Source organism: Pongo pygmaeus, chromosome 8 (assembly GCF_028885625.2).
Source record: "Pongo pygmaeus isolate AG05252 chromosome 8, NHGRI_mPonPyg2-v2.0_pri, whole genome shotgun sequence".
In the NCBI taxonomy this organism is placed as follows: domain Eukaryota; kingdom Metazoa; phylum Chordata; class Mammalia; order Primates; family Hominidae; genus Pongo; species Pongo pygmaeus.
The window spans coordinates 90,455,293-90,481,595 of record NC_072381.2 but is presented as its reverse complement, the minus strand read 5'-3'; the positions used below and the strand labels follow the sequence as shown (position 1 = coordinate 90,481,595).

The window sequence follows — 26,303 nt, the reverse complement described above, 5'->3', positions numbered from 1 at the left end:
TTTGAGTTCATTGTAGATTCTGGATATTAGCCCTTTGTCAGATGAGTAGGTTGCGAAAATTTTCTCCCATTTTGTAGGTTGCCTGTTCACTCTGATGGTAGTTTCTTTTGCTGTGCAGAAGCTCTTTAGTTTAATTAGATCCCATTTGTCAATTTTGGCTTTTGCTGCCATTGCTTTTGGTGTTTTAGACATGAAGTCCTTGCCCATGCCTGTGTCCTGAATGGTAATGCCTAGGTTTTCTTCTAGGGTTTTTATGGTTTTAGGTCTAACGTTTAAGTCTTTAATCCATCTTGAATTAATTTTTGTATAAGGTGTAAGGAAGGGATCCAGTTTCAGCTTTCTACATATGGCTAGCCAGTTTTCCCAGCCCCATTTATTAAATAGGGAATCCTTTCCCCATTGCTTGTCTGTCTCAGGTTTGTCAAAGATCAGATAGTTGTAGATATGCGGCATTATTTCTGAGGGCTCTGTTCTGTTCCATTGATCTATATCTCTGTTTTGGTACCAGTAGCAGGCTGTTTTTGTTACTGTAGCCTTATAGTATAGATGCAGAAAAGGCCTTTCACAAAATTCAACAACCCTTCATGATAAAAACTCAAAAAATTAGGTATTGATGGGACGTATCTCAAAATAACAAGAGCCATCTATGACAAACCCACAGCCAATAGCATACTGAATGGGCAAAAACTGGAAGCATTCCCTTTGAAAACTGGCACAAGACAGGCATGCCCTCTCTCACCACTCCTATTCAACATAGTGTTGGAAGTTCTGGCCAGGGCAATCAGGCAGGAGAAGGAAATAAATGGTATTCAATTAGGAAAAGAGGAAGTCAAATTGTCCCTGTTTGCAGATGACATGATTGTATATCTAGAAAACCCCATTGTCTCAGCCCAAAATCTCCTTAAGCTGATAAGCAACTTCAGCAAAGTCTCAGGATACAAAATCAATGTACAAAAATCACAAGAATTCTTATACACCAATAACAGATAAACAGAGAGCCAAATCATGAGTGAACTCCCATTCACAATTGCTTCAAAGAGAATAAAATACCTAAGAATCCAACTTACAAGGGATGTGAAGTACCTCTTCAAGGAGAACTACAAACACTGCTCAGTGAAATAAAAGAGGAAACAAACAAATGGAAGAACATTCCATGCTCATGGGTAGGAAGAATCAATATTGTGAAAATGGCCATACTGCCCAAGGTAATTTATAGATTCAATGCCATCCCCATCAAGCTACCAATGACTTTCTTCACAGAATTGGAAAAAACTACTTTAAAGTTCATATGGAACCAAAAAAGAGCCCGCATCGCCAAGTCAATCCTAAGCCAAAAGAACAAAGCTGGAGGCATCATGCTACATGATCACTCTTATACTTTCATGGCATCTTTGTTTCCATAGCTCTAGCCAAAGTTTATTATATAGAAAGATTTCAGTGATTATTTGTTTTAATCATACAATTTATTCCTCACAAGCGTATAAACTCTCCAAGGATAAGAACCATGTCTGCTTGTACTCACCACTGTGACCCTCAATACCTGCTACATAGTAGATACTCAACAAAATCGTCACTAATAGGGAATAAATACAGAATGCACTTAAAAATTCCAGCTTGGAATTCCACTAAAAAAAAATCCACTAAAAAAAACCCGTCCATTTTTTACAGGTTGCATCACCCACAGACACAAGTAATTTTGACAGTTTCCCTGAGGACAACGATGAACCACCACCTGATGACAACTCAGGATGGGACATAGACTTCTAATGTATTTCTCTTACCTGCTTCTGCCTTGCTGAAGACAGCTTTTTCTGAGACACAGCTGCCAGCAAACCTGAGGGAAAGAGAGAAGATTAGTGCTCGGGGTCACCATGATGCCTTTGATCGATGCTGCTCCAGTAACTACAGTGGCATTAGGACTTATTGCTTAGATGACAATAGTGCTCTTTACATGTTTTCCGTTTGAACCTAAAATAGCAGTTGACATGGTGGTCCTGAAGCAAAGCCTTTCACCAGTAAAGAGATGTTTTCTATTGTTGCAATGACCTTGCTTTGCTCTGATTATAATTTGAAAGACTGTAGGAAACACTTCAATCTAGTATAAGAGTCTGTACCTTGCTAGAATATTCAAGAAGATGAAAGAATAATATATTGGGTACAATAGATTACTATGGTACAGAAACTGGGCTATTCCCTTTCTTCAAGTGAAGGCTGTGGGATCTATTACTGCAGGCCGGTGTATATACCATACAAAAGAGGACCACACATCTGTTGGTCACAGAGTTCATGTCACACCAATGCTAGAAGTTTCATGATTTTATTTCCCAGCAGTGCTGATGACAAGACTGAATGTTACCTTTTCTTTCTGACAGATTTTAAAAATTGATATCATAAAAGCACAACTGCTATAGATTCTGCTGAGACCTCTCATAGTAGGTATATATGAGTTTTCACAGAGGACTGAAAAATAATGCATGATATTTGTTTTTTTTTTTGATAAATTGGCATGACAGAGTGGGAAAAAAAGCAATTCACAAAACCATTTCATATTTTTTAAAATATTGTGCTTAAAGATGGTCCTGGAAGTAAATGACTAGCAGCCAATTGGTTTTACCTAACATACCCTCAAACTGAGGCTTAAAGTATTCCCTTTTATAAAAATAAACCCTTGGGGTAGGGTGGAGTGGGGAGGGATTAAAACCCATCCAAAAAATAAATAAAAACTATATAGGTGCTATGTATATCTTTCATCTGTAAATGTCAGTGTCTGAACAGACAACACAAATTCAAATCATTATATGTGTAGCCAGAAACTCAAGCATTTTCACTAAAGTTATTAAACCAAACTCCTGTCCAATTTCACTTATACAACATAGTCAGTCCAGAGTTGAGAGACAAAGGTGATTATAAACCTATTTGAACTAGCTTCTTGTCTTAGGCCTGAACCAAAAAACAAACAACAAACAAACAAAAAACTAGAATGAAAAACAAAAATAAAAGAAGTAGAAAAGACAAAGAAAGAAAGCCCAAAGTCAAAGTTGTTAATATTTACAGGTTAACCAGACCTGGAACATTACTTATTTGAGGTCAGAGAAGAAAACAAGAACCTGGCCAGGTGTTGATTACCTTTTTGTGAATAAGCTGAGTCCATATACTTGTCTAACTAAGAAAGCAGTACAGAAGAAAACAGGAACCTGATTTTTTAAAAATAAATTTTAAATAGAATAGAATTACTACAATTCTGCAATTTCACACTACCTAAAAAGACTAGATTTGAAAATGTCAGGCTGATTTATTTACTTTTTTCACATGGAGAAAAGAATCCACAAATTAAACTGAGTCCTTCACTGGCAGGCCAGTTGACTATTATTAGCTGTCATAAGTAACTCAGCCATTTGGAAGCATTTCCTGGACAAAATTACATTATACCTATGAAGAAAAATATAGAAGCTTTCAAGCTGTCATTCTGTTTTGGCCCTGTGTGTGAATTTGGTATATTAAATTGACGCTTGCTTTTTTTTTCAGTAGAGTTTTCTTTTTAATCAATCAAACGTCTACATTTCTGGAAGAAAAAGTCCAATTAGATCATTACACCTTAACTAAGAAGGCAAATATTATAAATTTTGCTTGAATTGTTCTTACTCAAAACTACCTTAGAATATGGTATCTTATGAAAATATAATATTCTTAAAATTTTGGAGGATAAAATGAAAAGGGTATGAACTTCAATTAAAACTTTAATCCTAAAATATTGTTATTCTTGTATTTTTGGAGTTTTCCCTCCCTTACAATTTCTCCAAATTGGTCTATTCCCCAAGATATCCACTGTTTTCTACAGATTTTAGAATATAAAATTAAACATATCAACCTAAAATCTAGCTATGAATGTTATTTCAAGAGTTTTATATTTTTAATTGGCTTTAAAAAAATATGTAATTCCAATATTATAGTGAATGTTCAGTAATTTTTGTTGAAAGATAATGTGGTTTAGGCTTGCTAAAGACTTGCTAGAATACTAAACTTACCTTGTTATTTGGAAAGAGAATCTACTCCTATAACTTTTTAAAAATCCCCAAAGTCCCAGAGATTAGCACTTACTATGGATTTTGGAACTATGGTTCAAGTCTAAGACAACCAATATGAATAAGTTCAATGGAGAAGGAAGAAGTAGCATTCAGCACAATGTAACTGTAGATTGTTTCTCCCACTTGTTACTGCATCTTTGTTCATTTCACCCATAGCATTGCATTTGATGTCTGAAGTAATCACCACAAAATAAAGGTAAACTACATCTTCCAAGATGTACCAACAGAAAACATTCATCTAATTTTGTCAACATTGAATTTTTAGGATTTAAGTCTTGTCTTAATGAAGACTCTAGGGCTAAAATTCATGGTCAGTTCCATAAAATGCATCTCACTTTATTTCTGACTTTTTCACAACCCCTCTATTTTCTTACACTAAAGAACATCTGGAGAAGTTAGAATAGTGCCAACTTGTTTGATTTGGTATATGATTTTCTTGTTAAGGTGTTGAGTATGGGAAATAAGGGCTTTGTGTGTGTCTTGATTCACAGGAAAACTGAAACTGCCAAGGGAAGCAACATTAAAACAACTGAGATAGATTGAATACATTCGAAAAAATAATTTCTGGAAAAACGCTATACATGCTTTTTATGTTTATATCTTCTTTATTATTAAGACATGAATCAGATCCATGTGGCATTCAAAACAAATTTATTTTGATTATATTCTTTACAAGTCATAATTTTTACCTAAAATTGTGGAATATGCATGTGAATTACACATGTGTAGTAATAAACTCAACTATTGAATTTTTCCTGTTTCATTTCTAAATGACTGAACTGATGGTAAACAAATTTAATGAAGTCAGCTACCATGTTGAAAATAAGGATATTAGAACTGATTTCATACAATAGAGGTGATCTGTGCATTATCCATAACAACGTTTTCTTTCACTATAGGACCACAGACAAATATTTATGTAAATAGATATTTTTGTGTGATATTTTGTGGTACATATAACTTTTTTTAGTGTTTCACAGCATTATTATTTCATTTTATTTGTATTGAATAATGTTTTTAGGTCCAAGTAGACTTGAATTAATGTCATAATTGTCAGTATTATTGAAAATTATGTCAACTGTACTGTTATTCATCTGTCCCATAGTTTAGAACATGACCTGGCTATCTGGCATTGTTGCAAGTGCCTTAAATTCATGGCATCCTATTAAAAAAACAAATTTGGTGTTATGCTGCATGACAAAGACAAACACACCTCAAAATGTTGTCCTTTCTTAGCTTGCTGCGTTTTACAGTTCTTTCTGCTAACAATTTATAAGCCTTTATTATATAATATTGATGAATTACAGAAATGATGAAGTTGTTCTCTTATTTCTGTTAAATGTACCAGAGCTGTGTATCTGTTAATGAGATACAGCGTCATTTCTGTGAAATGTATAAATGTATGTGCAGGTCAAATTAATATATGACATTCTATCAGTCTGTATACAGGTATTCCTGTTTTGCTAAGCTGTGCAGATTCTGTAAAAATTAGTGCAGTCAAGTTCTAACATATCTCATTTTATAGACTCCATTGACAATGATCCAACCCAAAAGAAAAATTGGAAATGACTGCTAACCACACCTCGTTATGAAACCAATGATGAAAAAGTCACTTGGTGCACCTCTCAACAAAACAGGATGCTTTCTCCGAGTTCTTGTATATGCAAATCATTTACGAAGCAAGTTTTCAACAGACCTAGAAAGCAAAACATTGAAAGTGTGTTGTTAGCCCTCCTCTCTGCCCCTGCATCAACAGACAGAGCTCTGGGACCTTGGCAATGACTCAGAGGTTGGGGCTTTCTGAGTAAAGGGACATTTCTTTAAGCATCATCTATCAAATTTATTTCAATGTATGATGTTTTTACAACTGGTCAGTTCTTTTGTATTCTTACAGCTATGGTTATTTGATTGTCCTCTTACAATTTGTTCTACATGAAAGAGTTCTTTGTTAGTCAGAATGCAACAAACTGTCATCAAATGGTCATTGACCACTTGCACTCTTTTGATGTAGATTAAAAACTTTTTCATAAATTTACCTGCTTTGATTTGCTCTGTATTTTTTCTGCAGTTGTAATTGCTGAGTGCCTGTTGTATACTTTATAGAGTTGAAATAAAAAAATAATTACTTTTGAACTTAGTTGATGTTTAATTCCAGACAAGATTCCAAGAATAGAATTGGTATATCATACTAGATGAAATACCAGGTAGTGCTGTTGTAGAATGTCACCGTAACAAAGTAGGAAATACCTGTAATCCAAGCATCCTTCATGAAATAATATACTATATTATAATCTAATATAAAACTAATCCAACAAATTGGTTTTAAAGAATTCATAGGAATAATGTTGGGCCATCCAGTGTGAAAAGCAAACTGAATATAGATATTTATACTAACTCAGAAATTAGCAGATTTCTGAGCATGACCACCACACAGACCTTTTTTAGGCTATCCCTAATCAAACTCTGTACTAGGCAAAACAATCAAAGGGACAATTCTTGTATATTGCTACATCCTAGGAGGAAATGATTTCATATGAAGAGCAACTTCATGAGTCTTTGTCCAAGGATTTTTCACCTGATTCCTTGGCTTCACCATATGCACAAAGAAGAAACATTTGGGGAACAGTATGATTACAACAAATTCAACTCTCCAAAGCCTAAACATATTCTTTCTACATCCCTTTGTCCTTCTCTGCAGTAAATGATGCACACGTGAAAACTGGCTGCAGCATCAAGATTCTCTCAATTACATTGTTTTTGTCTTTTTGACCTCATATTGTCAGTGACTGTGAGTTGAAAACCCTTGTTTGATGAAAACTAGAAATTCAGTTAACTTTTTCAGATAAAGTCAATAAAACCACTTGAAAAAATACTATGTCATGATTGCACATCCAGTAATTTCATTTCTTCTGCAAATAGAACTGTAATATAAGCTTTTAACATCCATCCTTTAAGTTATATGATTTTTCATACCCTTAATCTAAGAATGTTCTTCTTGATCATGAAAGGGTTTTTTTTTTTTTGCACTAATCACACAGTTTTGGGAGGAGCATGCAGATCAACACAATCATTAGAATGATAGGGAGGAGGAGACGTCAGTGATGGTGATGATGTTGCATCTACATCACTTGTGAGTGATCTTGTGCATACTAATTTCAGTGGGAATAAATCAGTGTGCAATTTTTCAAGAATGACAGTAGGAATCAATTCTGAATTTGAAATAAATGGATTGATTGTGTGATCACCCAAATGATACCCAAGTGCAAATATTACAATGTTACACCTGCAGACCTACCTTTAGATTCTTAGTTATAGCCCTGTGTGTCATGCTCATAATACAGGCCACCACATTAATGTTTCTTTTGTGTGGGTGGGTGGTGTTTGAGACAGGGCCTCACTCTGTCACCCAGGCTGGAATGCAATGGCACAATCTCAGCTAACTGCAGCCTTGACTTTCTGGGCTCAAGGGACCCTCCTGCCTTGACCTACCAAGTATCTATGACTACAGGTGCACATCACCATGCCTAGTTAATTTCACGTTAACTTTTTTTTTTTTAATTGAGAGTCGTATTGAGAGTTTTCCTCTGTGTCCCCAGACTTCTCCTTTCTAATTCAAAAAGTCCTATAAATTGATATAACAGTAATATTTATCTCTGGCAGCTGTTTTTTTATCCAAGGTGAGTCCATGGAGCAAAAGACAAATCTATCTATCTACATGCCCATTAGCAAAGCCGAACAGGTTAAGCCTCAAACTTGCGCAAAAAAAAAATTATAGAAAGAAAAAAAAAGGAAAACAAGGCATCTCTAACAACCCAAAAGTCTGGCCACAGATTTTATAAAAATTCATGGACAAGCTCTAGGCATAGGATCTAAGCCAGTGTTTTTCAAACATTACTGTCATAAGATGTATCTGGGAAATAATATAAAAACATAGGTTTCTAGGATAATCCAAAGTTATTTTGAGGTATAACCCAGGAATCTGAATTTTTAACCAGCCCCTTAGTGTATTTTGATGGGAATACACATCTCTATGAGATAGAAGCAGGAGAAAAGGATCTATGGAGAAACATTTCAGGAATGGTGGGGTAAATGAGGTAAACAGAAAAAAAAAAAAACTCTGTAAAGAATCATGGACATCCAAAGCCTGTAAATGCTCTCAGAAATGTTACATGGCATTTATATTCCACCCATAGAAGTGTCCTTTCAATTAACATATTAAAATGGCCTATTAATAATAAGCTACTTTTTGTTAAGGAATAGACCCATGTCTTGATTTGCAAAGCCAAAAATATATATGTATACCCACCTCTGGTGTCTGGTACATCAGGGCAGGATACTAGGAGTTTATTTGCAGGAGGACTCTTAGTCCTCTGGGGAGAAATGATACTGGTGATCTGAGCTGCTGGCTCAGCTGGATTTTGGCCACAGTTCGTCAATGTCTGATTTCCCTCTCTGGGGTACTTTTCTGTGCCATGTAAGTCAGGTTTGGCCTTTTGACTTGCTTTGGCCATTGAAAGGTGAGCCTTGTCACTGCTGCAAACAGAAGCCTTAAGAGCCAGTTCTTGCTTCATTACATTCTCCTTTCCTTGTGATGTTGTGATCAGCATTTCCTCAACAGTGGCTGCGCTGTGAGCTTCAGAAGCAGAGTAAGGACAGTGATGAGGAGGAGTGGAGCCCCTCACCAACTCCCAAAGGCTTTACAGTGGAATATATTGTTGTTTCGAATCACTAAGATTTTGGCTTTGTCTATTTCAACAGGATTTCGCCCATTCCGACTGATACAACTGTCACATACAAAAGAAAGATGAGGCCTGCCCTAGCCTCTGCAAGGTGATTTATCACTGTAGAAAATAAGAGGCAGAAAATAACAGAATAAATCTTTAGACTCTGAGTCACAGGCAGTAAAAACTGCAATGAAGACTTGAATTCACCCAAATGCCCAATCTTCTGGCAGAAACTACCTCAAACTTGACATAGCAAAGATACATTTTAAGAGAGTAATGGAAGGAAACATTTTAAGAGTCCAGACCATCTAAGGTTGGTGCAATGGTTTACTTGGGCAATTTGCATGAAGACTTTCAAATTTAGAAGCACTGATACTAAAGCATGAGAAGCAAAGAGGCCAGTAGAAATTATGTTAGACATGGAATCGGGGGATTTGTAATTCCTAGGAAGAACATGATTCTTCAAGGTTCCTGGAAAGAAGTGAGAGTAGAGAGATTTTACAATAAAAGAAAGTTGGAATAGGAATGAGATACCATCTTAACTATAATTCTAAATGTCTTCTGTGTAACCCTTTGCTAATTACATGTGCCACAAATTACTATGTAAATGGAAGTGAATTACTTAGGGCCTTGGTTTCCTGACCCATAAGAAGATTATTAGAGTTATTTTTGGTAATAAAACTCTATGCTTTTAAGTTTCTTCACTTACAGCCTCCCTCCAGGGGCTGGCAAACTATGATACACTAGCCAAATTTGTCTCATAGCCTGTTTTTGTAAATAAAGTTTTATTGGAACAAACATACTGTCTGAAGCTGCTTTCATGTTACAACAACACTTGAGTAGTAAGCTAGAGGCTGCATGGCAGGTAAAGCCTAAAATATTTACTATCTGGGCCATTCCAGAAAAGGTTGCCAATCTCTGATCAAAAAGGAAAGGCCTGCAATGAGCTGATGATTTTCAAATTCAGTTCTCCATAGAGCTTCAGAATATTGAAGTAATGTCTCAGTCTACTAGGATGGAATAGGGAGAGGAGTACCTGGATTAACAAAAGGGGACATGCAGGGAGTAGACTCCACAGGCTCCAGATTTCTAATTCTGATTCAGCCAGAAAGGTTACAATATTATTTGTTTTACATATCAGTTTAACATATTCTAATATTAAACCACGCATATGTATTTATGTATATATGTGTGCATATTGTATATATGTATATATACACATATATGTATACACATGTATATATACACATATATGTATACACATGTATATATACACATATATGTATACACATGTATATATACACATATATGTATACACATGTATATATACACATATATGTATACACATGTATATATACACATATATGTATACACATGTATATATACACATATATGTATACACATGTATATATACACATATATGTATACACATGTATATATACACATATATGTATACACATGTATATATACACATATATGTATACACATGTATATATACACATATATGTATACACATGTATATATACACATATATGTATACACATGTATATATACACATATATGTATACACATGTATATATACACATATATGTATACACATGTATATACACACATATATGTATACACATGTATATATACACACATATATGTATACACATGTATATATACACACATATATGTATACACATGTACATACACATATATGTATACACATGTATACACATATATGTATACACATGTATATACATATATGTATACACATGTACACACATATGTATACACATGTATATACACATATGTATGTATACACGTACATATACACATATGTATACACATGTATATATACACATATATGTATACACATGTATATATACACATATATGTATACACATGTATATATACACATATATACACATGTATATATAGAAATATAAATATGTATTTAATTTTCCATTGGTATATTTGCCACTCTATGCAGTACTATCAAACTGGCTCAATTAACATGGTTTATAAATATTATTTATATCTTATGGGGTACCCCCCCCGCCCTCCCTCCCTCCATCCCCCTAGCTTTTTGTCTTTAAAATTGTTTTGGCACGTTAGAGTCCTTTTATTCTACATAAATACTAAAACCATATGGTCATGTTTCATGAAAACACCTTTTAGGATTTTGATTAGAATTATTTTTAGTTCATAGATTAATGGGAGAAATGACAACCTTATGATTTTAACTTTTTCCACTCATGAGCATTATTTAGTTTATAGAATGTCTTCAACAGCATTTTTAATACAATTCATTTACATATTTGGTTGCTATTAAAATAACATCTTTTAAAATATTATACTCTCGAATATTTTAATTCTTCATTGGCACAGAGAAATTCAATTGATTTCTTTTTTGTTTTTGTTTTTTTTTTTGAACAGTCTCACTCTGTTGCCCAGGCTGGAGTGCAGTAGTGCTATCTCGCCTCACGGCAACCTCCGTCTCCTGGGTTCAAGCAATCCTCCTGCCTCAGCCTCCCAAGTAGCTGGGACTTACAGTTGTGCACCACCATGCCTGGCAAATTTTTGCATTTTTAGTAGAGACAGGGTTTCACCATGTTGGCCAGGCTGGTCTTGAACTCCTGAGCTCAAAGTGATCCATCCAACTCAGCCTCCCAAAGTGCTGAAACTGCAGGCATGAGCCACTGTGCCCAGCCAATTTCTTGTATAGTGCTCTTATGTCCACCATCCTTGCTGAAATTTTACTGATTAATGTCTATGTCTATTTTTTCAGTTATTTGTAAAGATTATAGTGTCATCTCTGAATAATGAAATGTTGTATTTAACTCTTTATAGTTCCAATCAGTAATTTTTTTCTTGAAGTAATGGGCTGGCTAGGACTCCACGTAAATGTGTAATAATAAAATTATAGTTGGCATCCTTGCCTCTTTTCTGATTTTAAATTTCATCATGAGACATTTGATATAGGTTTTATACACATACACATGATCGTATTAAGAGAGTTCTTAGTTGGTCAATCTTTTTAAAAAATCAAAATTCTGTTTCAGCATACATTAAGATGGGCACGTTACTTCCTTAATCCTTTTATTGTGGTTGACTTGGTGGAAGATGTATAACACATCTAATGTTAAACCACCCATGCTTCCTTGGCATGAATTCAACTTTGTCATTACATGCATTTTGAATATATTGGTGTTTTTGATTTGCCAATGTTATATTTTATTTATTTCTGTATTTTAGAGACAGGGTCTCTCTGTCACGCAGGCTGGAGTGCAGTGGCGCAATCCTAGCTTACTGCAGCCTCAAACTCCTGGGCTCAAGTGACCCTCGAGGCCGCCTCAGCCGTTTGAGTAGCTGGGGCTATAGACACACACCACGCTCAGCTAGGTGGTTTATTTTTTATAGAAATTGGGTCTTGCTATATTTCACAGTCTGGTCTCAAGCTCCTGGCTTCGAGTGATCCTCCCACCTTGGCCTCCAATATTATATTTTAGACTTTTCTGTCTATGATCTCAACAGAGTAGCCTAAAATTCCCCTTTCTTGAATTATCTTCATCTGTTTGTGTATAAAGGTTATACTAACCTACTTGGTTAGGTTAGTCTTCTTATCCAGAAAACAGAAATATATGGATATATACTCCACTTCATTACCAGGAACTGTAAATTTAAAAATTAAAATAAACCATTTTTATTCATCAGATTTGCAAATTAAGGTTTAAAAGTATCAAAATGTTGGTTAGAATGTAGAGCAATGTAAAATTTTCATATACTGCTGTTACAAATGGGAATTTTTACAAATTGGAAGAATAATTTTCCAATATTTAACAAAGTTGAAAATGTCTGTATCCTATAACTGAACACTTCTATTCATTGGTATATTTCCTAGAAAAAAATTTCATACACATTCATACACATTCACTGGGAGATATATATATATATATATATATATATATATATATATCAGCATATCTTCAGAAGAATTTTGAAATAGTAAAAAATTTAGAAGTCAGACTGTCCATCACCTGGATAATAGACCATTAAATCTGGTGTATTCAAACAATAGAATATTATATGAAAGTGAATATAAATGCATTAGTTAAATTTAACATGGATAAATTTCAGAAACAATGCTAAATGAAAAAATTGCATAATACAGTGTGACAACATTTATATAATTTTTTAAGTGAGAAACTTTTATTTTGGGGGAAATGGCAGATTTGGTTATTTGAATCAACTCTCTTACTGAAAATTTAAAATGCTACTACATATGTATATGTATATGTATCTGTGTGTGTGTGTGTATCTTACATCCCTCTCTCTCTCTTAAAAATCTCATAAAGTTGGCAACATACTAAGAAAAAGCCAAGTCAAAATCTAAGGGAATGTGGGGACCATGAAAGGGGGCCACTAAAACTTTATTTGCTCTGAGAACATTTCTCGAGTCTGTTGAAGTTGAGCTTTGGTTTAATAGCCACCTGGGACAAAGGATATATATAAAAGTCAATATTCAAGGACTACAATTTTTAAAACTTAAATGACATAAACTTAACAAAGTATATTAAAATAATAGTATATAAATGTTACAAAAATTATATAAAATATATACTCAAAATATATACTCAAAACGTATTATTACCTAAATATATTACTTCATTGTACTATTGCATATGCTCTTGAAATTATTTATATCAATTGTATCTGTATGGGGCTCAGTGCAGTGTCTTAAACCTGTAATCCCAGTGTTTTGGGATGCCAAGGCTGGAGGATCACTTGAGGCCAGGAGTTCAAGGCCAGCCTAGGCAACATAGTGAGATGCTGTCTCTATTAAAAAAATCATTTTTAATTATCTGGGCCTGGTGGCGTGCATCTGTAGTTCTAGCTATGCTTATAATCCCAGTGCTTTGTGAGGCTGGGGCAGGTGGATCACTTGAGTCCAGGAATTTGAGGTTGAAGTAAGCTATGGTTGTACCACTACACAGCAGCCTGGGCGACAGAGCAAGACTGTGTCTGGTACAAAAAAAAAAAAAAAAAAAAAAAATTGTATCTATATGGTGAAAGTACTGTATAATTGTGAGCACATCTTCTCATCTCCATGGCCAGTGGTATCACAGTTTTCACTTGAAATTGTCTTTGATGATGATTAATTTTATATGTTAACTTGATTGGGTTCAGGGATACTCACATCGCTGGTAAAACAGTATTCTTGGTTGTGTCTCTAAGGGTGTTTCCAGAAAAGATTTGCACTTGAATTATTAGATTGAGTAAAGAAGGTTTGTCCTCTCCAATATGAGCAGGCATCATCCAGTCCATTGGGGACCTGAACAAAAAGAAGGAAGGGAAAAATCTCTCTCTTCTTGATCAGGGACTCCATCTTCTCCCACCCTTGCACATCAGAGCTCTTGGACCTGCAGAGTTCTTAATAGATTTTTTTTTTGAGATTGGAGTTTGGTTCTTGTTGCCCAGGCTGGAGTGCAATGGTGTGGTCTCGGCTCACTGCAACCTCCGCCTCCCGGGTTCAAACAATTCTCCTGCCTCAGCCTCCTGAGTAGCTAGGATTACAGGCATGAGCCACCACGCCCAGCTGATTTTTTTGTATTTTTAGTAGAGATGGGGTTTCACCATGTTGGCCAGGCTGGTCTTGAACTCCTGACCTCAGGTGATCCACCCACCTCAGCCTCCCAAAGTGCTGGGATTACAGACGTGAGCCACCACACCCAGCCTAGATTTGTTTTTTTTTTAAGAGATTGGATCTCACTCACTCACTCAGGCTGGAGTGCAGTGGTGCAAACATGGCTCACTGCAGCCTTCACCTCCTGGGTTCAAGCAATCCTCTCGCCTCAGCCTCCCATGTAACTGAGACTACAGATTACAGGTATGTGCCATCACATCCGGCTAATTTTTTATTTTTAGTAGAGATGGGGTCTCACTGTGTTGCCTAGGCTGGTTGTGAACTCCTGGGCCCATGCAATCCTCCTGATTCAGCCTCCCAAAGTGTGATTATCGGCATGAGCCACCATGCCTGGCCTCAATAGATCTTTTTTAAGGAAAGCAAAAGCACCTTTAATTGACTAATATTTGCTTGTCAATGCCTATAAAAACAGGAAAAAAAAAATCTGTTTCTCTCCTATTCTTTACATACTCGTAAGAAAGTTCCAAAAAAAAAAAAAAAGAAAAAGAAAGTTCCACTTATTTATTTACTTACTTATTTTTCTAATCTCAGCTGTGAATTAAACCCTAACGAAGTAATTTTTCAAACAAGTTTAGGACTTTGCCTGCAAATCAGGAACTCTAAATACAAAGAAAACATGCATTTTAAACCTTTAGACTTCACAGCTCTAGCCACAGTTCCCTTCTAAAATTCTTAGTGTAAATGATACTAGTAAATGGTATTAGCAGGCAGGCATAGGAGAATATGCCCCTAATAGAAAGCTAATTCACCACTCTACTCTGCCTCAGTGCTTCCATAGCTTCTAAGTAAGCTTGTGGCTCTGCTGAATTCACAAAGCTGTTGGTATTTGCAAAATATTTTTCATTTCTTTTTCAAACTTAGAGCTTACTTTAAAGAATATGATTCTTGTGGTAAACAGAATCAGCTGGACTGCAGTAATATTATGAGAAGATGGAGATACTGATGGAGAAAACAGCACAATCAGGAAATGTAGACAAGTATAATGAACATACTAATGACATTTTGAGAGGTTTTGATTGAGGTCGATGTGCTTCTTAAAGTCATGATTATAAATATATTTTAGAATATAATCCTAAAATAATAGTATACAATTTTTTACTTAGCATCGAACTGATAGCTACAAATTGAGTACACAATTCATATTGAACTGAATGTTTAGAGATGGCATTTCTTACACATCTTCCATGATCTTTTCTGCTTTAAAAGAAATCTTTAAAAAAAATAGAAATTTTATTTTCTGCCAGAATTCTTCAAAAAACATCAGACAGAAGAACAAAATTGGGTCTAGTTTAAAATATTGGCTATCAATAAAATGCATAACTGCCATTAACATATATGATAACAGTTGCATATACTATGCTAGGACCTGCACTTCCAATATGTTGTTTTATTAATTTTCCTGCTGTTCCTTTTCTCCTTGTACATCATGTTGACTCAAATGAAGTGAAACTATTAAATAGTACATTATAACTATTGTTTTGCATATTGAATGTTTTTATCTTCCTTTTGAAAATGTAAATCTGAGATTAATATTTTTATTATCCAAATAAATTTAAAAAGCATATTCTGTTATATTTTCATTCTCCCTGAATAGTTACATTGTCTGAACTTTCTTAATATTTGTCTAGCCTAGCATTTCCCTATAACATTATATATTAACATAGTAATCTGGAGACCCAGACATTTTTATCCAGCAATGCAATATAGAGCCTTTGAACTTCAACCAAACTAAAACATTTAATGAGAACCTAAGTTTCGCACCCCAGCTCCCTTTTATTTTTTAAGTATATGGTGGCGACAGTACCAGACCTTATTTTAATTCTACCATGTGTAGATTTAATTTTTCAACAAAACATTATGTGGAATATTAAGAAGGACAAAATATATTTGGCTTTAGAGAGTTTGCAGCATAGGGAGTTATGAAAATACACAAGTAATTGGACCTAGAAAATAAATATAACTACAGGATTAATACATCCTTTTCTCTTCCCTACTAAGAACTTCTACGGAAATTCCACCAGGAGGCAGCAGAAGAGCGGGTTTCTCCCACCTCCCCCCGGACGCCGGAGACACCGCGGAGCCTGATGTCCCTCAGAGCTTTAATCTTCCCCTCAGTCGCCTTTCCCCTCACCCGCCTCTAATTAAGTCAGAAAGGCCCTGTATTTATTTGCCCATGAACTGACACAGCAAACCAACAGCAGCCATTGTAGTGTGAATGGATTTGCGACCAGGCAAGGGGCTTCAGCCAGGATTACCCGCCCCGCAGCCGGATGAATGTGCTGAGCACAAAGTCTGCTCAAAGCCGAGCAAACGGACTATTTGTGAAAATGCCATCCTGGCTCAAGTCTGATTAAGACCGGGGGTCCCCAGGCCGTTTGATCTTCGCTCATCAAAGAGAGTCTTTAAACAAGCTTCATTTTACACTACTGTATGCTAGCGACGGGTTGTGACACCCAAGTGCAGCCACCGTGAGCAGCCGGCACTGGGAGCGCGTGAACAATGGGGGATTCGCCGCACTGCGCGGGGCCTGCGCGCTGGGAAACGCGCCCGCGCTGGAGGCAGGGCCTTTGCGGAAGGACTCAGGCTTGGGAGTCCCTACGTCTGCCCGACAGGTAGTTCCCCGACGTGCCTCCTGCCACGGACTCCTAGACTCCTCTGAAAATTATTTTATTTTTGTAACTTAAGGGTGATGAAGAATCCTTACACGAGTTAATTATACATCCCTCCTGCTCTTCCCCGCCAAAAGTTAGTATTTCTATTTAATAGCCTACATCTTCCACTCTTTAGCATTTCTAAGTCTGGGTGTCAAGACTAAAATGTTTTTAAGGTCCTACTTTCTACTTTTCACCTTAAGGTCCTTTACAATTCACTAGTTGGAGAATTAGTGATAGCTGAAAACATCAGCTTTAAATATTACAATCAATTTTGTGATGGAAAAACAACCTCTACACACACACACACACACACACACACTTTTTAGAAAGTCGTCTGGTCCGAGTAATTCATCTTATTTCGAGGCACCTAATACTTACATGCCAGTCTCTTCAAAATCGACATGCTCAGTATCAATGTCAATGATTATTACTTGATCTTTAGGCTGCATAAAAGAACAGACTCCTTGCAGGATGTTCTTATTTAACCTGAGTACAAAAGGCCTTCTCTTGGCAGTGCTGAAAGAAAAAGAAAAGAAAGAGAGAGAGAAAGAAAGAGAGACTGTTGTAGTGAAAAGGAAACTCTCCATCTCCCCTGCATCCCATTTTATAAAGAAAAGCCAGCACCACACCAAGAGTTAAATGGCTTTGCCATATTTAGAAGCCAGATTATGGCTGACACCGTATACAGAGTACCATCCCTAGCCTCCTAAATTCTTGGCAGGATGCCTTTCTTGGCCATACCCTGGGAGAAGATCTGTCTTATAAAGGAGGTAATAATAGGAACCCAGTGACATGGAAGAAAATTGTTTTTCTGTAGATACGGAGACTGTGTCATGGGATCCTACATCCTGCTTTCTGCAGACACTGGCCTATCCTTAGGGTTGGAGATGTTAAATCCTTTAGCGGACTCAAAGAGGACATTGCACTCCCTATACCCACCACCACAGACCTTTCTGAGTGTCAGGACCTCAGAAAAGATGCAGGCAGATATCCATCTGGTTTAGGCACTATCTTCACTGGGTTTTAGTCAAATGTTTCTGGGTTCTGGCCTCTACTCTCAGATTAGCTTTTAATATCTTGCTCCAGTAAAACACATCTTCTGAGCTTGGTTAGAAAGCTACCACGGAGCCTGATTTGTCTGGGCTGGCCATCTCCACTGCCCAAATAAACATAATCACGGTCAAATCTTGCCTTCTGTTTGTCCTGGGGAGTGCAGAAAATCCAGCTCTCAGGGGAGTCATAACATCGACCAGGTCTAAAAGTTCTTTTAACATCATGAAGAACATGAAGACCAAACTGTTTTAAAAGTCAATGAGAAAGTCATATCATTTTTTACAAAGCATCAGGAATGAGGAATCCCTGCTATACTCAAGGTTGACACTAACAAAAATGTTGGCAACACCCACCATAAGGAATGATATGTATGCGGTATTTTCCTAGCAAAGTAAAATTATATGGCAACAAATCTGCTTCTTTTGATTTAATCAAGAGAAAGAAGGAAAGAAGGGAAGGAGGGAGAGAAAAAAGAAAAGAGGAAAGAAGGGAATTTAAAATACAGCAGTAGACTGGGCGCGGTGTCTCACGCCTGTAATCCCAGCACTTTGGGAGGCCAAGGTGGGAGGATCACTTGAGCCTAAGAGTTTGAGACCAGCTCTGGCTGGCAACATAGTGAGACCCTGTTTCTACAAAAAAATTAAAAATTAGCCAGGTGTGGTGGCGTGCAGCTGTAGTCCCAGCTACTTCGGAGTGAGGTGGAAGAGCCGCTCGAGCCTGGGAGATCAAGGCTGCAGTTAACCATGATGGCACCACTGCACTCCAGCCTGAGCGACAGAATGAGATCCTGTCTCAAAAAATATATAAAAATATATAAAATAAAAAAAAATCAGCAGTCACAAATAACAGAGATGGAAAAATAGTTGGTGAATAGCATGGAGTGTTATGGAGTATATTTGTCTGTCTCCCTCATGGATGAAAAGGTTGAGAAATATCCTATGCCTGGCATCCAGCACTTAAAATATAAAGAAGACATGTGTTATCATGCTGTTCCTGAGTTATGAGGGTCAATTCCACACTGATAAGCATATTTCATCTGTTTAAAAATATAATACAAAATATTAAATTTGTTACATTAATTATGATCATATTTATACCAGATTGAATAGGAGGCAGGATTCCCTACAGGACTAAATAAACTCAGTTTAATAAACTAAATTAATCTACTCTGGCTCCCACCTCCTCTGTCACCCAGCTGTAAGAGAGACTTAGACAATCACCAGAACCCTCTCTCCTTCCTGAGACATGTTGGTCACAGTTCCTGCACCTTTTTCTTGCTCTCTGTGACCTAGTATCTGCCAAAATATAATCGATGTTGGAAAAATTTTTACCCCCAGCCCCATGTAAGTATGTCGTATTTCCCCAACTACTTACAGACTGAAAGCTTTCTGAGGACAAGAAGCCTGCCTTTCATATTGTGAGATATGCTCCCAATAATGGGTACTCACCGAATAGCAACTGGCTGCTGATGGAACAATGAGTTTTACTATACCTCTTTATCTACCTTGCACTCTTGTTGCCAATGAACAAACCACATCCTGGAAAGGATTTTCAAATGGAGAAAAAGTACTGAAAAGATAAATTTCCTCATTTGGAACAAAGGTTTGATTTGCTATGTACTTAGCCCTCTCTGAGGACCACCCATGTAATTTCTCCCCTGAATAATTTGTGAGGTTACCTCTCCTCTGCCCACTAAATGATTTGAAGGTAGATTATATGAGAACTCATCTTTTATCACACAATATCATGTATAATGCTTAGCACAAAGTAGGAACTCAGATATTGACCAACTCATTATTAGTTTTAAACGCATGACAACTGCAGGAGCAATGTGAAAGGTGAGGAAGGAGGTAGAAGCTAGCCCACTCTTGAAACTCTATGCTTGGTTTAGCTCTCCTAACTCAATACCACAGATTCTGTCCAGACTCAGTGAATATTGAAACATAATAGACATATGATATGTGTTCAGAGATCAAGGTTGAATTTATGCAACAAGCTTCTTTGTTATAACAGAATTTTCCTTTTGTTGATTAAATTGTTCCACTTTCTTTTCTTTTGCCCCAGGCAATGGATTTTTTTTTTTGTGAAGCCAAGCTTTTAATGAACCAAGTTCATTAAATGGATTAATCATATACTATCTCTTCAGAAAAAAAGGCAAAAGAGATTGGCCTTTAGTGTGGCACAAATATATTTCCAGATTCAAAATATTTAAACAGGTTAATAGGACTAAAAAGAAACATTTTCAACCTTCTGACTGGCAGGCAGATTTTTCTCCACATTTCAAAGTCATTCAAACTTAACACAGCTTGCAGATTTCCTAGTACACTGAAGGTGCTTAATGCATTGATTCCTGACAGGATAATTCCCTGGACAGATGGAATTTGGGATGGGAGGGACACTAGTATAACTAGGGTACCATTCAAGAATTGTTTAGATGATCTTAATATTACCTTTGAAACTGAAGGAACTAGAACACAGACCCTGGTAAATTGTGTTTTAATTACTCCTTCCCCCACTAAACTTTAGGATTTTATTACTTTAAGATTGTCACCGGCTTTACTTGGTGGTGGCCCCAGTTCTGACTATAGTAGGTCAGCATGTGGAGTCATTATAGACAGCCTAAATCTATACAGCTTAGAGGAGGACAAAATAAATGTATCTTACTCTTTTTTAATTCAATAGTGATTATTCAATCATCTCTCCCTTTTCCAAACTCACAAAACAGTTGCCTATTTTCTGACACTTATAAAATCAACCTGTTTTTAAAAGAATTATGTATATTTTTATATTTATTGCTATAATTTTATTGTTACTACATCTTTTATTACAGTAATTAGAATAAAGAGAACTTTATTATTTAAAATGAGAACTGTGTCTCAGAAATATTTGTGTTCACTGTGCCCCCTCCTCCCGCCACCCATCTCACCAAAAAATTTAAAAAATAAAAATCAGGTAATAACCCAGAGGGCAGTCTAATGCCAGGGCTCTAGGCTTCCAATAAGTTTTTGTTGAATTAAATAGATCATTTCCCATTATAAGCATGACACCATTCTTATACACCAGCCTTACTTTATTATATTTACACACCAATTTCAATGACGTCAAATTCACTTTCAGCTCTTCTTCTCCTCAAGGTAGTTTCTTATCTCCCTAGAAGGGGTATTGCGTGGTCCCGTGCAAGGTATGACTTGGGAGCAAACCCTGCATTCGGAAGCGTTGCGATGTGATATACTAATGAGGAAGTCAGGCGCTAAGCCCTAAGGGTTTCTTATTTCCCCACATTAGCCCACCACTGAGAAGGCAGAACCGGGGAAAGGCGACTGACCTGGCACGTTGGACCCTGTCCGCTTTGGTCCCGGCCACTTTGATCTCACGCGTCTGCCTAATCAAGTTCATCTACTGCCGCGATTGCCCTGATTCAAAGAACAACATTAAATGGTTTGGTTATCGGATGGTCATTTCCCTCTTCCCTCCACCCCTGATCTAATTTCTAAACGCCAGTCTCTCGCCTCCCTCTCTAAACTTCCCATCAAAAGAGAATTAGCTCTTCTTCCTTCTTACCCTCGTTTGATGTGCAAATTTCCTTCTCTTTGCACATTTTTCTCGCAGTGGCGGGGGGAGGTGGGGGAGGAGGGCAACTGAAGGACCTTAAAGCCGGGGATCTAACTCAGATCTGCAAACTGCGACTCTAAAGGGTTAATGAGCAACTTGCACCCGCCACCTGGCCCTTTCAGAGGCGTCTTGCTAGAGCCACTGAATTACAGACCGGTTTGTATTTAATACTGAATATGACTTGTGTGCACAGTCAGCGAGTATTGGCATAAGGGAGAGGGGCAAAAAGTGCTTTTGCAGAGCCTATCACCCCTCGGCTCTGAAAAGTATTTCAGATCCAGATAGTTCAACCCTTACTGCCAGGCAAGGGCACCCAAGTTCCCAGAGTTCCTGCTGCCGCCTGCATATATTAAAGTCGTCTGCTATAATGCTCGCTGGTAGCCTTCACCCCGAAGGTGAATCGGGCCAGCCGAGCGACCAAGTAAGGGAGGGGCGGGGTGAAGAGTGTCAAAGGCCCCCCTTCATGTACACAAACACACCCCCTCCCAGCCCCTCCCAGCTCTTTGAAATCCCATCCCGGCTTTGTTGTCTCCCTCCCAAGGGGCTGGAATGCTCCGGGCCCGCGGTATAAAGGCAGCCGCGGTGGCGGTGGCGGCGCAGAGCTCTGTGCTCCCTGCAGTGAGGACTCTGGGACCGCAGGGGGCTCCCGGACCCTGACTGTGCAGCCGAACCGGCACGGTTTGGTGGGGACCCAGGCTTGCAAAGTGACGGTCATTTTCTCTTTCTTTCTCCCTCTTGAGTCCTTCTGAGATGATGGCTCTGGGCGCAGCGGGAGCTACCCGGGTCTTCGTCGCGCTGGTAGCGGCGGCTCTCGGCGGCCACCCTCTGCTGGGAGTGAGCGCCACCTTGAACTCGGTTCTCAATTCCAACGCTATCAAGAACCTGCCCCCACCGCTGGGCGGCGCTGCGGGGCACCCAGGCTCTGCAGTCAGCGCCGCGCCGGGAATTCTGTACCCGGGCGGGAATAAGTACCAGACCATTGACAACTACCAGGTGAGAGGGGTCGGGCACTCAGAGGATGCTCTGACCTTGAAAGGGTCCTATTTGGAGAGGAGGGAGTAGAACGTGCTGAATGTGTGCGGTTCAGGGAGCATTTGGCAACCCTGCATTTGGGAGCAGTGGGCAGTAACAGGTTTTGGAGAGGTGGCCATATAGGGACTGTGATCAGCGCCCGGGTCCAAGAGGGCGGGTACCTGTATGTCTGGATGCCTCACCCTCTCCCCGAACCCTTCCCACAGCCGTACCCGTGCGCAGAGGACCAGGAGTGCGGCACTGATGAGTACTGCGCTAGTCCCACCCGCGGAGGGGACGCGGTCGTGCAAATCTGTCTAGCCTGCAGGAAGCGCCGAAAACGCTGCATGCGTCACGCTATGTGCTGCCCCGGGAATTACTGCAAAAATGGTGAGTCCTGAAAGCTCCCTTTCACACTAAAACTGTCCAGCCTTTGAGCGTCTATGAATTAGGCGGGGGGTGGAGGGGGGGGGGAGGCGGAGAAATCTCCGCCCTGAGAACACTGCGGCGCCACCTGCAAATGGGTGTTCAGCATGCAGGATTCCGCTGAAGTATCTTCATTGCAAGTGTTTAATCGGGAAGAAGAGAGAAGTTGGGAGGTCTCTGAGGTCCTTATCTTCCTCCGTGTACCTCAATGACTCAATACAACGGCTCACCTCGTAGTGGACCCTTCCATAAAAATTTGTCTGGGGAGAACCTTGAGGTCAATTGAGAAGGGGGATGATGGGGAGGACGATGGGATCATACAGAGACCAAGGAAACCAGTTTTGGCGTTCAGCTGTCCTTTTCATTTTTCTTACTGTGATTCTCACAGCTTCGCCAGACTAGCCTCGCCTTCTGATTTTTGCTGAAACTGTTGTCAGCCAGAGGACTGGTTTATCTGCACTGGCCATTTTTAAGAGAGATCTTGATACCCTCACAACCTGACTTCTCCATCCTTCCCCCTCCCTCTACCCTCCGCTGCCTTAATATAAGTACTCCTCCCCCCAACCACAGATCCACTAACTTTTAATTTTTCAAAAGGTGGATTTAGACAGCTAAAGAGGTCTCCAGAAATAAGCTAACAGGGCGACGACCCTCCTTAGGACCCAGCAGTACTCCAGGATGAACCAAGTAAATCTCTGTAATATAGAAATTACACAGTGAAGTAACTGGTGGGTGAGATTGCAATGTTCCAGGCAGCTGGAATTGCATTTGCTTAACTTAGTCTGGTAGGACCCATATAGCACCAGGGGCAGAGAAGTTATTTTTAAGAACATTTTAAAAAGTGACTGAGTTTCTTTTTCTTACCCCAAAGGTAATATTAAAATGGGCAGAAATCTCGCTTGCCCCTACCACAGTTGGTGGGAAAGTATTTTAAATGGCTATAGAGGGGATATTACCTATGACTGACTGTATACAGTATACACATTGGTGCTTCTGTCCATCTGGAGAGTTTTGCATTAACAGTAAAGAGGAAGTTTGGCTTGTGTTTAAAATGATGTCACTGCAATGAAGGAACTCAAGTTGATGCTGGCATAACAGACTGCCACTGTCACAGCTGTTAACAGTAATGCATTACAACCCTGAAGTTAATCACTATTTCCTGCTTCCTTAGGAATATGTGTGTCTTCTGATCAAAATCATTTCCGAGGAGAAATTGAGGAAACCATCACTGAAAGCTTTGGTAATGATCATAGCACCTTGGATGGGTATTCCAGGAGAACCACCTTGTCTTCAAAAATGTATCACACCAAAGGTAAGGATGTTAAGACTCATTCTTAGCATATCAGAAATGTCCTTTGAGTTATTTTAGTGAAGCGATGCAGGTTTAACAGTAACTAGGTACTTTTTCCCTACTGTCTTCTCCTTCGTAGGACAAGAAGGTTCTGTCTGTCTCCGGTCATCAGACTGTGCCACAGGATTGTGTTGTGCTAGACACTTCTGGTCCAAGATTTGTAAACCTGTCCTGAAAGAAGGTCAAGTGTGTACCAAGCATAGGAGAAAAGGCTCTCATGGGCTAGAAATATTCCAGCGTTGTTACTGCGGAGAAGGTCTGTCTTGCCGGATACAGAAAGATCACCATCAAGCCAGTAATTCTTCTAGGCTTCACACTTGTCAGAGACACTAAACCAGCTATCCAAATGCAGTGGACTCCTTTTATATAACAGATGCTATGAAAACCTTTTATGACCTTCTTCAACTCAATCCTAAGGATATACAACAAGTTCTATGGTTTCAGTTAAGCATTCCAATAACACCTTCCAAAAACCTGGAGTGTAAGAGCTTTGTTTCTTTATGGAACTCCCCTGTGATTGCAGTAAATTACTGTATTGTAAATTCTCAGTGCGGCACTTACCTGTAAATGCAACAAAACTTTTAATTATTTTTCTAAAGGTGCTGCACTGCCTATTTTTCCTCTTGTTATGTAAATTTTTATACACATTGATTGTTATCTTGACTGACAAATATTCTATATTGAATTGAAGTAAATCATTTCAGCTTATAGTTCTTAAAAGCATAACCCTTTACCCCATTTAATTCTAGAGTCTAGAACGCAAGGATCTCTTGGAATGACAAATTATAGGTATCTAAAATGTAACATGAAAATACTAGCTTATTTTCTGAGATGTACTATCTTAATGCTTAAATTATATTTCTCTTTAGGCTGTGATAGTTTTTGAAATAAAATTTAACATTTAATATCATGAAATGTTATAAGTAGACATACATTTTGGGATTGTGATCTTAGAGGTTTGTGTGTGTGTACATATGTGTGTGTTCTACAAGAACGGAAGTGTGATATGTTTAAAGATGATCAAAGAAAAGATAGTGTCTAAATATAAGACAATATTGATCAGCTCTAGAATAACTTTTAAGAAAGACGTATTCTGCATTGATAAACTCAAATGATCATGGCAGAATGAGAGTGAATCTTACATTACTACTTTCTAAAATAGTTTCCAATAAATTAATAATACCTACCTAAATGGTCAATATTTTTTGGACAAGGAAGAAAATCATCCACAAAAATAATACTCCAAAGTACTTGGTGATTGGCAGGAACAGGATGTGTGCCCATAAATACTGTTAACAAATACATGCAGATTTTGTACCAAACAAAATAATTTGCAGTATCTTAAGTACTACTGCATGCAAAGCAGACTTGTTCTAATTATTTTGGTTTTAAGATAATTATTAATTAAAAATTACACTGCCTTCCTCATTCCACTCTTTTTTTCTCTTGCTAGGTGAGTTTCGTATTTCAAGTTTTGTTTAACCTGAAATCTATTGATTGGAATGAGGATAGGGATACAGTATTTTAAAGAAAACCCACAGGAATAAAATCTAAATTTTCTTTGCATTTGTACTTGCCAGGTTTCATATTGTGTATACTGAGGAAAAGGGAAAGCAAACTTTCCAATTTATACTTTTTCTGTAGTATTCCAAAGTCTGCACCCAAACCACAAAATGCTGCGTTTCAGGCCTGCAA

General features: G+C 37.9%; 2 protein-coding genes and 1 long non-coding RNA gene across 7 annotated transcripts in view; 2 read left to right on the top strand and 1 right to left on the bottom strand.

The window, feature by feature from the left end:
- Positions 1 to 8,807, top strand: part of PRKG1 (protein kinase cGMP-dependent 1) — a 1,321,998-nt gene extending 1,313,191 nt beyond the window's left edge. For all 4 annotated transcript variants that reach the window (XM_054503395.2, XM_054503394.2, XM_063669971.1 and 1 more), the window contains one exon: positions 1,669 to 8,807. In XM_054503395.2, the coding sequence (XP_054359370.1) occupies positions 1,669 to 1,767 (99 nt within the window). In that variant the 3' untranslated portion in view covers positions 1,768 to 8,807. The remainder of the gene's footprint in view (positions 1 to 1,668) is intronic.
- On the bottom strand, positions 8,392 to 22,656 carry LOC129045119 (uncharacterized). Of its 2 annotated transcripts, none has more exons than XR_010127445.1 (5): positions 21,770 to 22,656; positions 21,296 to 21,621; positions 17,534 to 17,671; positions 13,995 to 14,129; positions 8,392 to 8,926 (listed from the first exon to the last, which is right to left on the bottom strand). It is a non-coding gene; the product is annotated as an uncharacterized LOC129045119 (long non-coding RNA). The 2 variants fall into 2 exon arrangements; XR_010127444.1 differs by having other exon boundaries at positions 21,534 to 21,621.
- DKK1 (dickkopf WNT signaling pathway inhibitor 1) lies at positions 21,494 to 25,518 on the top strand. The gene is made up of 4 exons (XM_054503399.2): positions 21,494 to 22,813; positions 23,059 to 23,221; positions 24,429 to 24,569; positions 24,688 to 25,518. Exons 1-4 carry the CDS (start codon positions 22,571 to 22,573, stop codon positions 24,939 to 24,941), a joined length of 801 nt encoding a protein of 266 aa, XP_054359374.2. The 5' UTR covers positions 21,494 to 22,570; the 3' UTR covers positions 24,942 to 25,518.
- The last annotated feature ends 785 nt before the right edge of the window (positions 25,519 to 26,303 follow it).

Coding starts and splice junctions, on each gene's coding strand:
- DKK1 (XM_054503399.2), top strand. CDS start 22,571: ATGATGGCTCTGGGCGCAGCGGGAGCTACCCGGGTCTTCGTCGCGCTG. Junction 22,814..23,058: donor AGACCATTGACAACTACCAG/GTGAGAGGGGTC, acceptor CCCTTCCCACAG/CCGTACCCGTGCGCAGAGGA. Junction 24,570..24,687: donor AAAAATGTATCACACCAAAG/GTAAGGATGTTA, acceptor TCTCCTTCGTAG/GACAAGAAGGTTCTGTCTGT.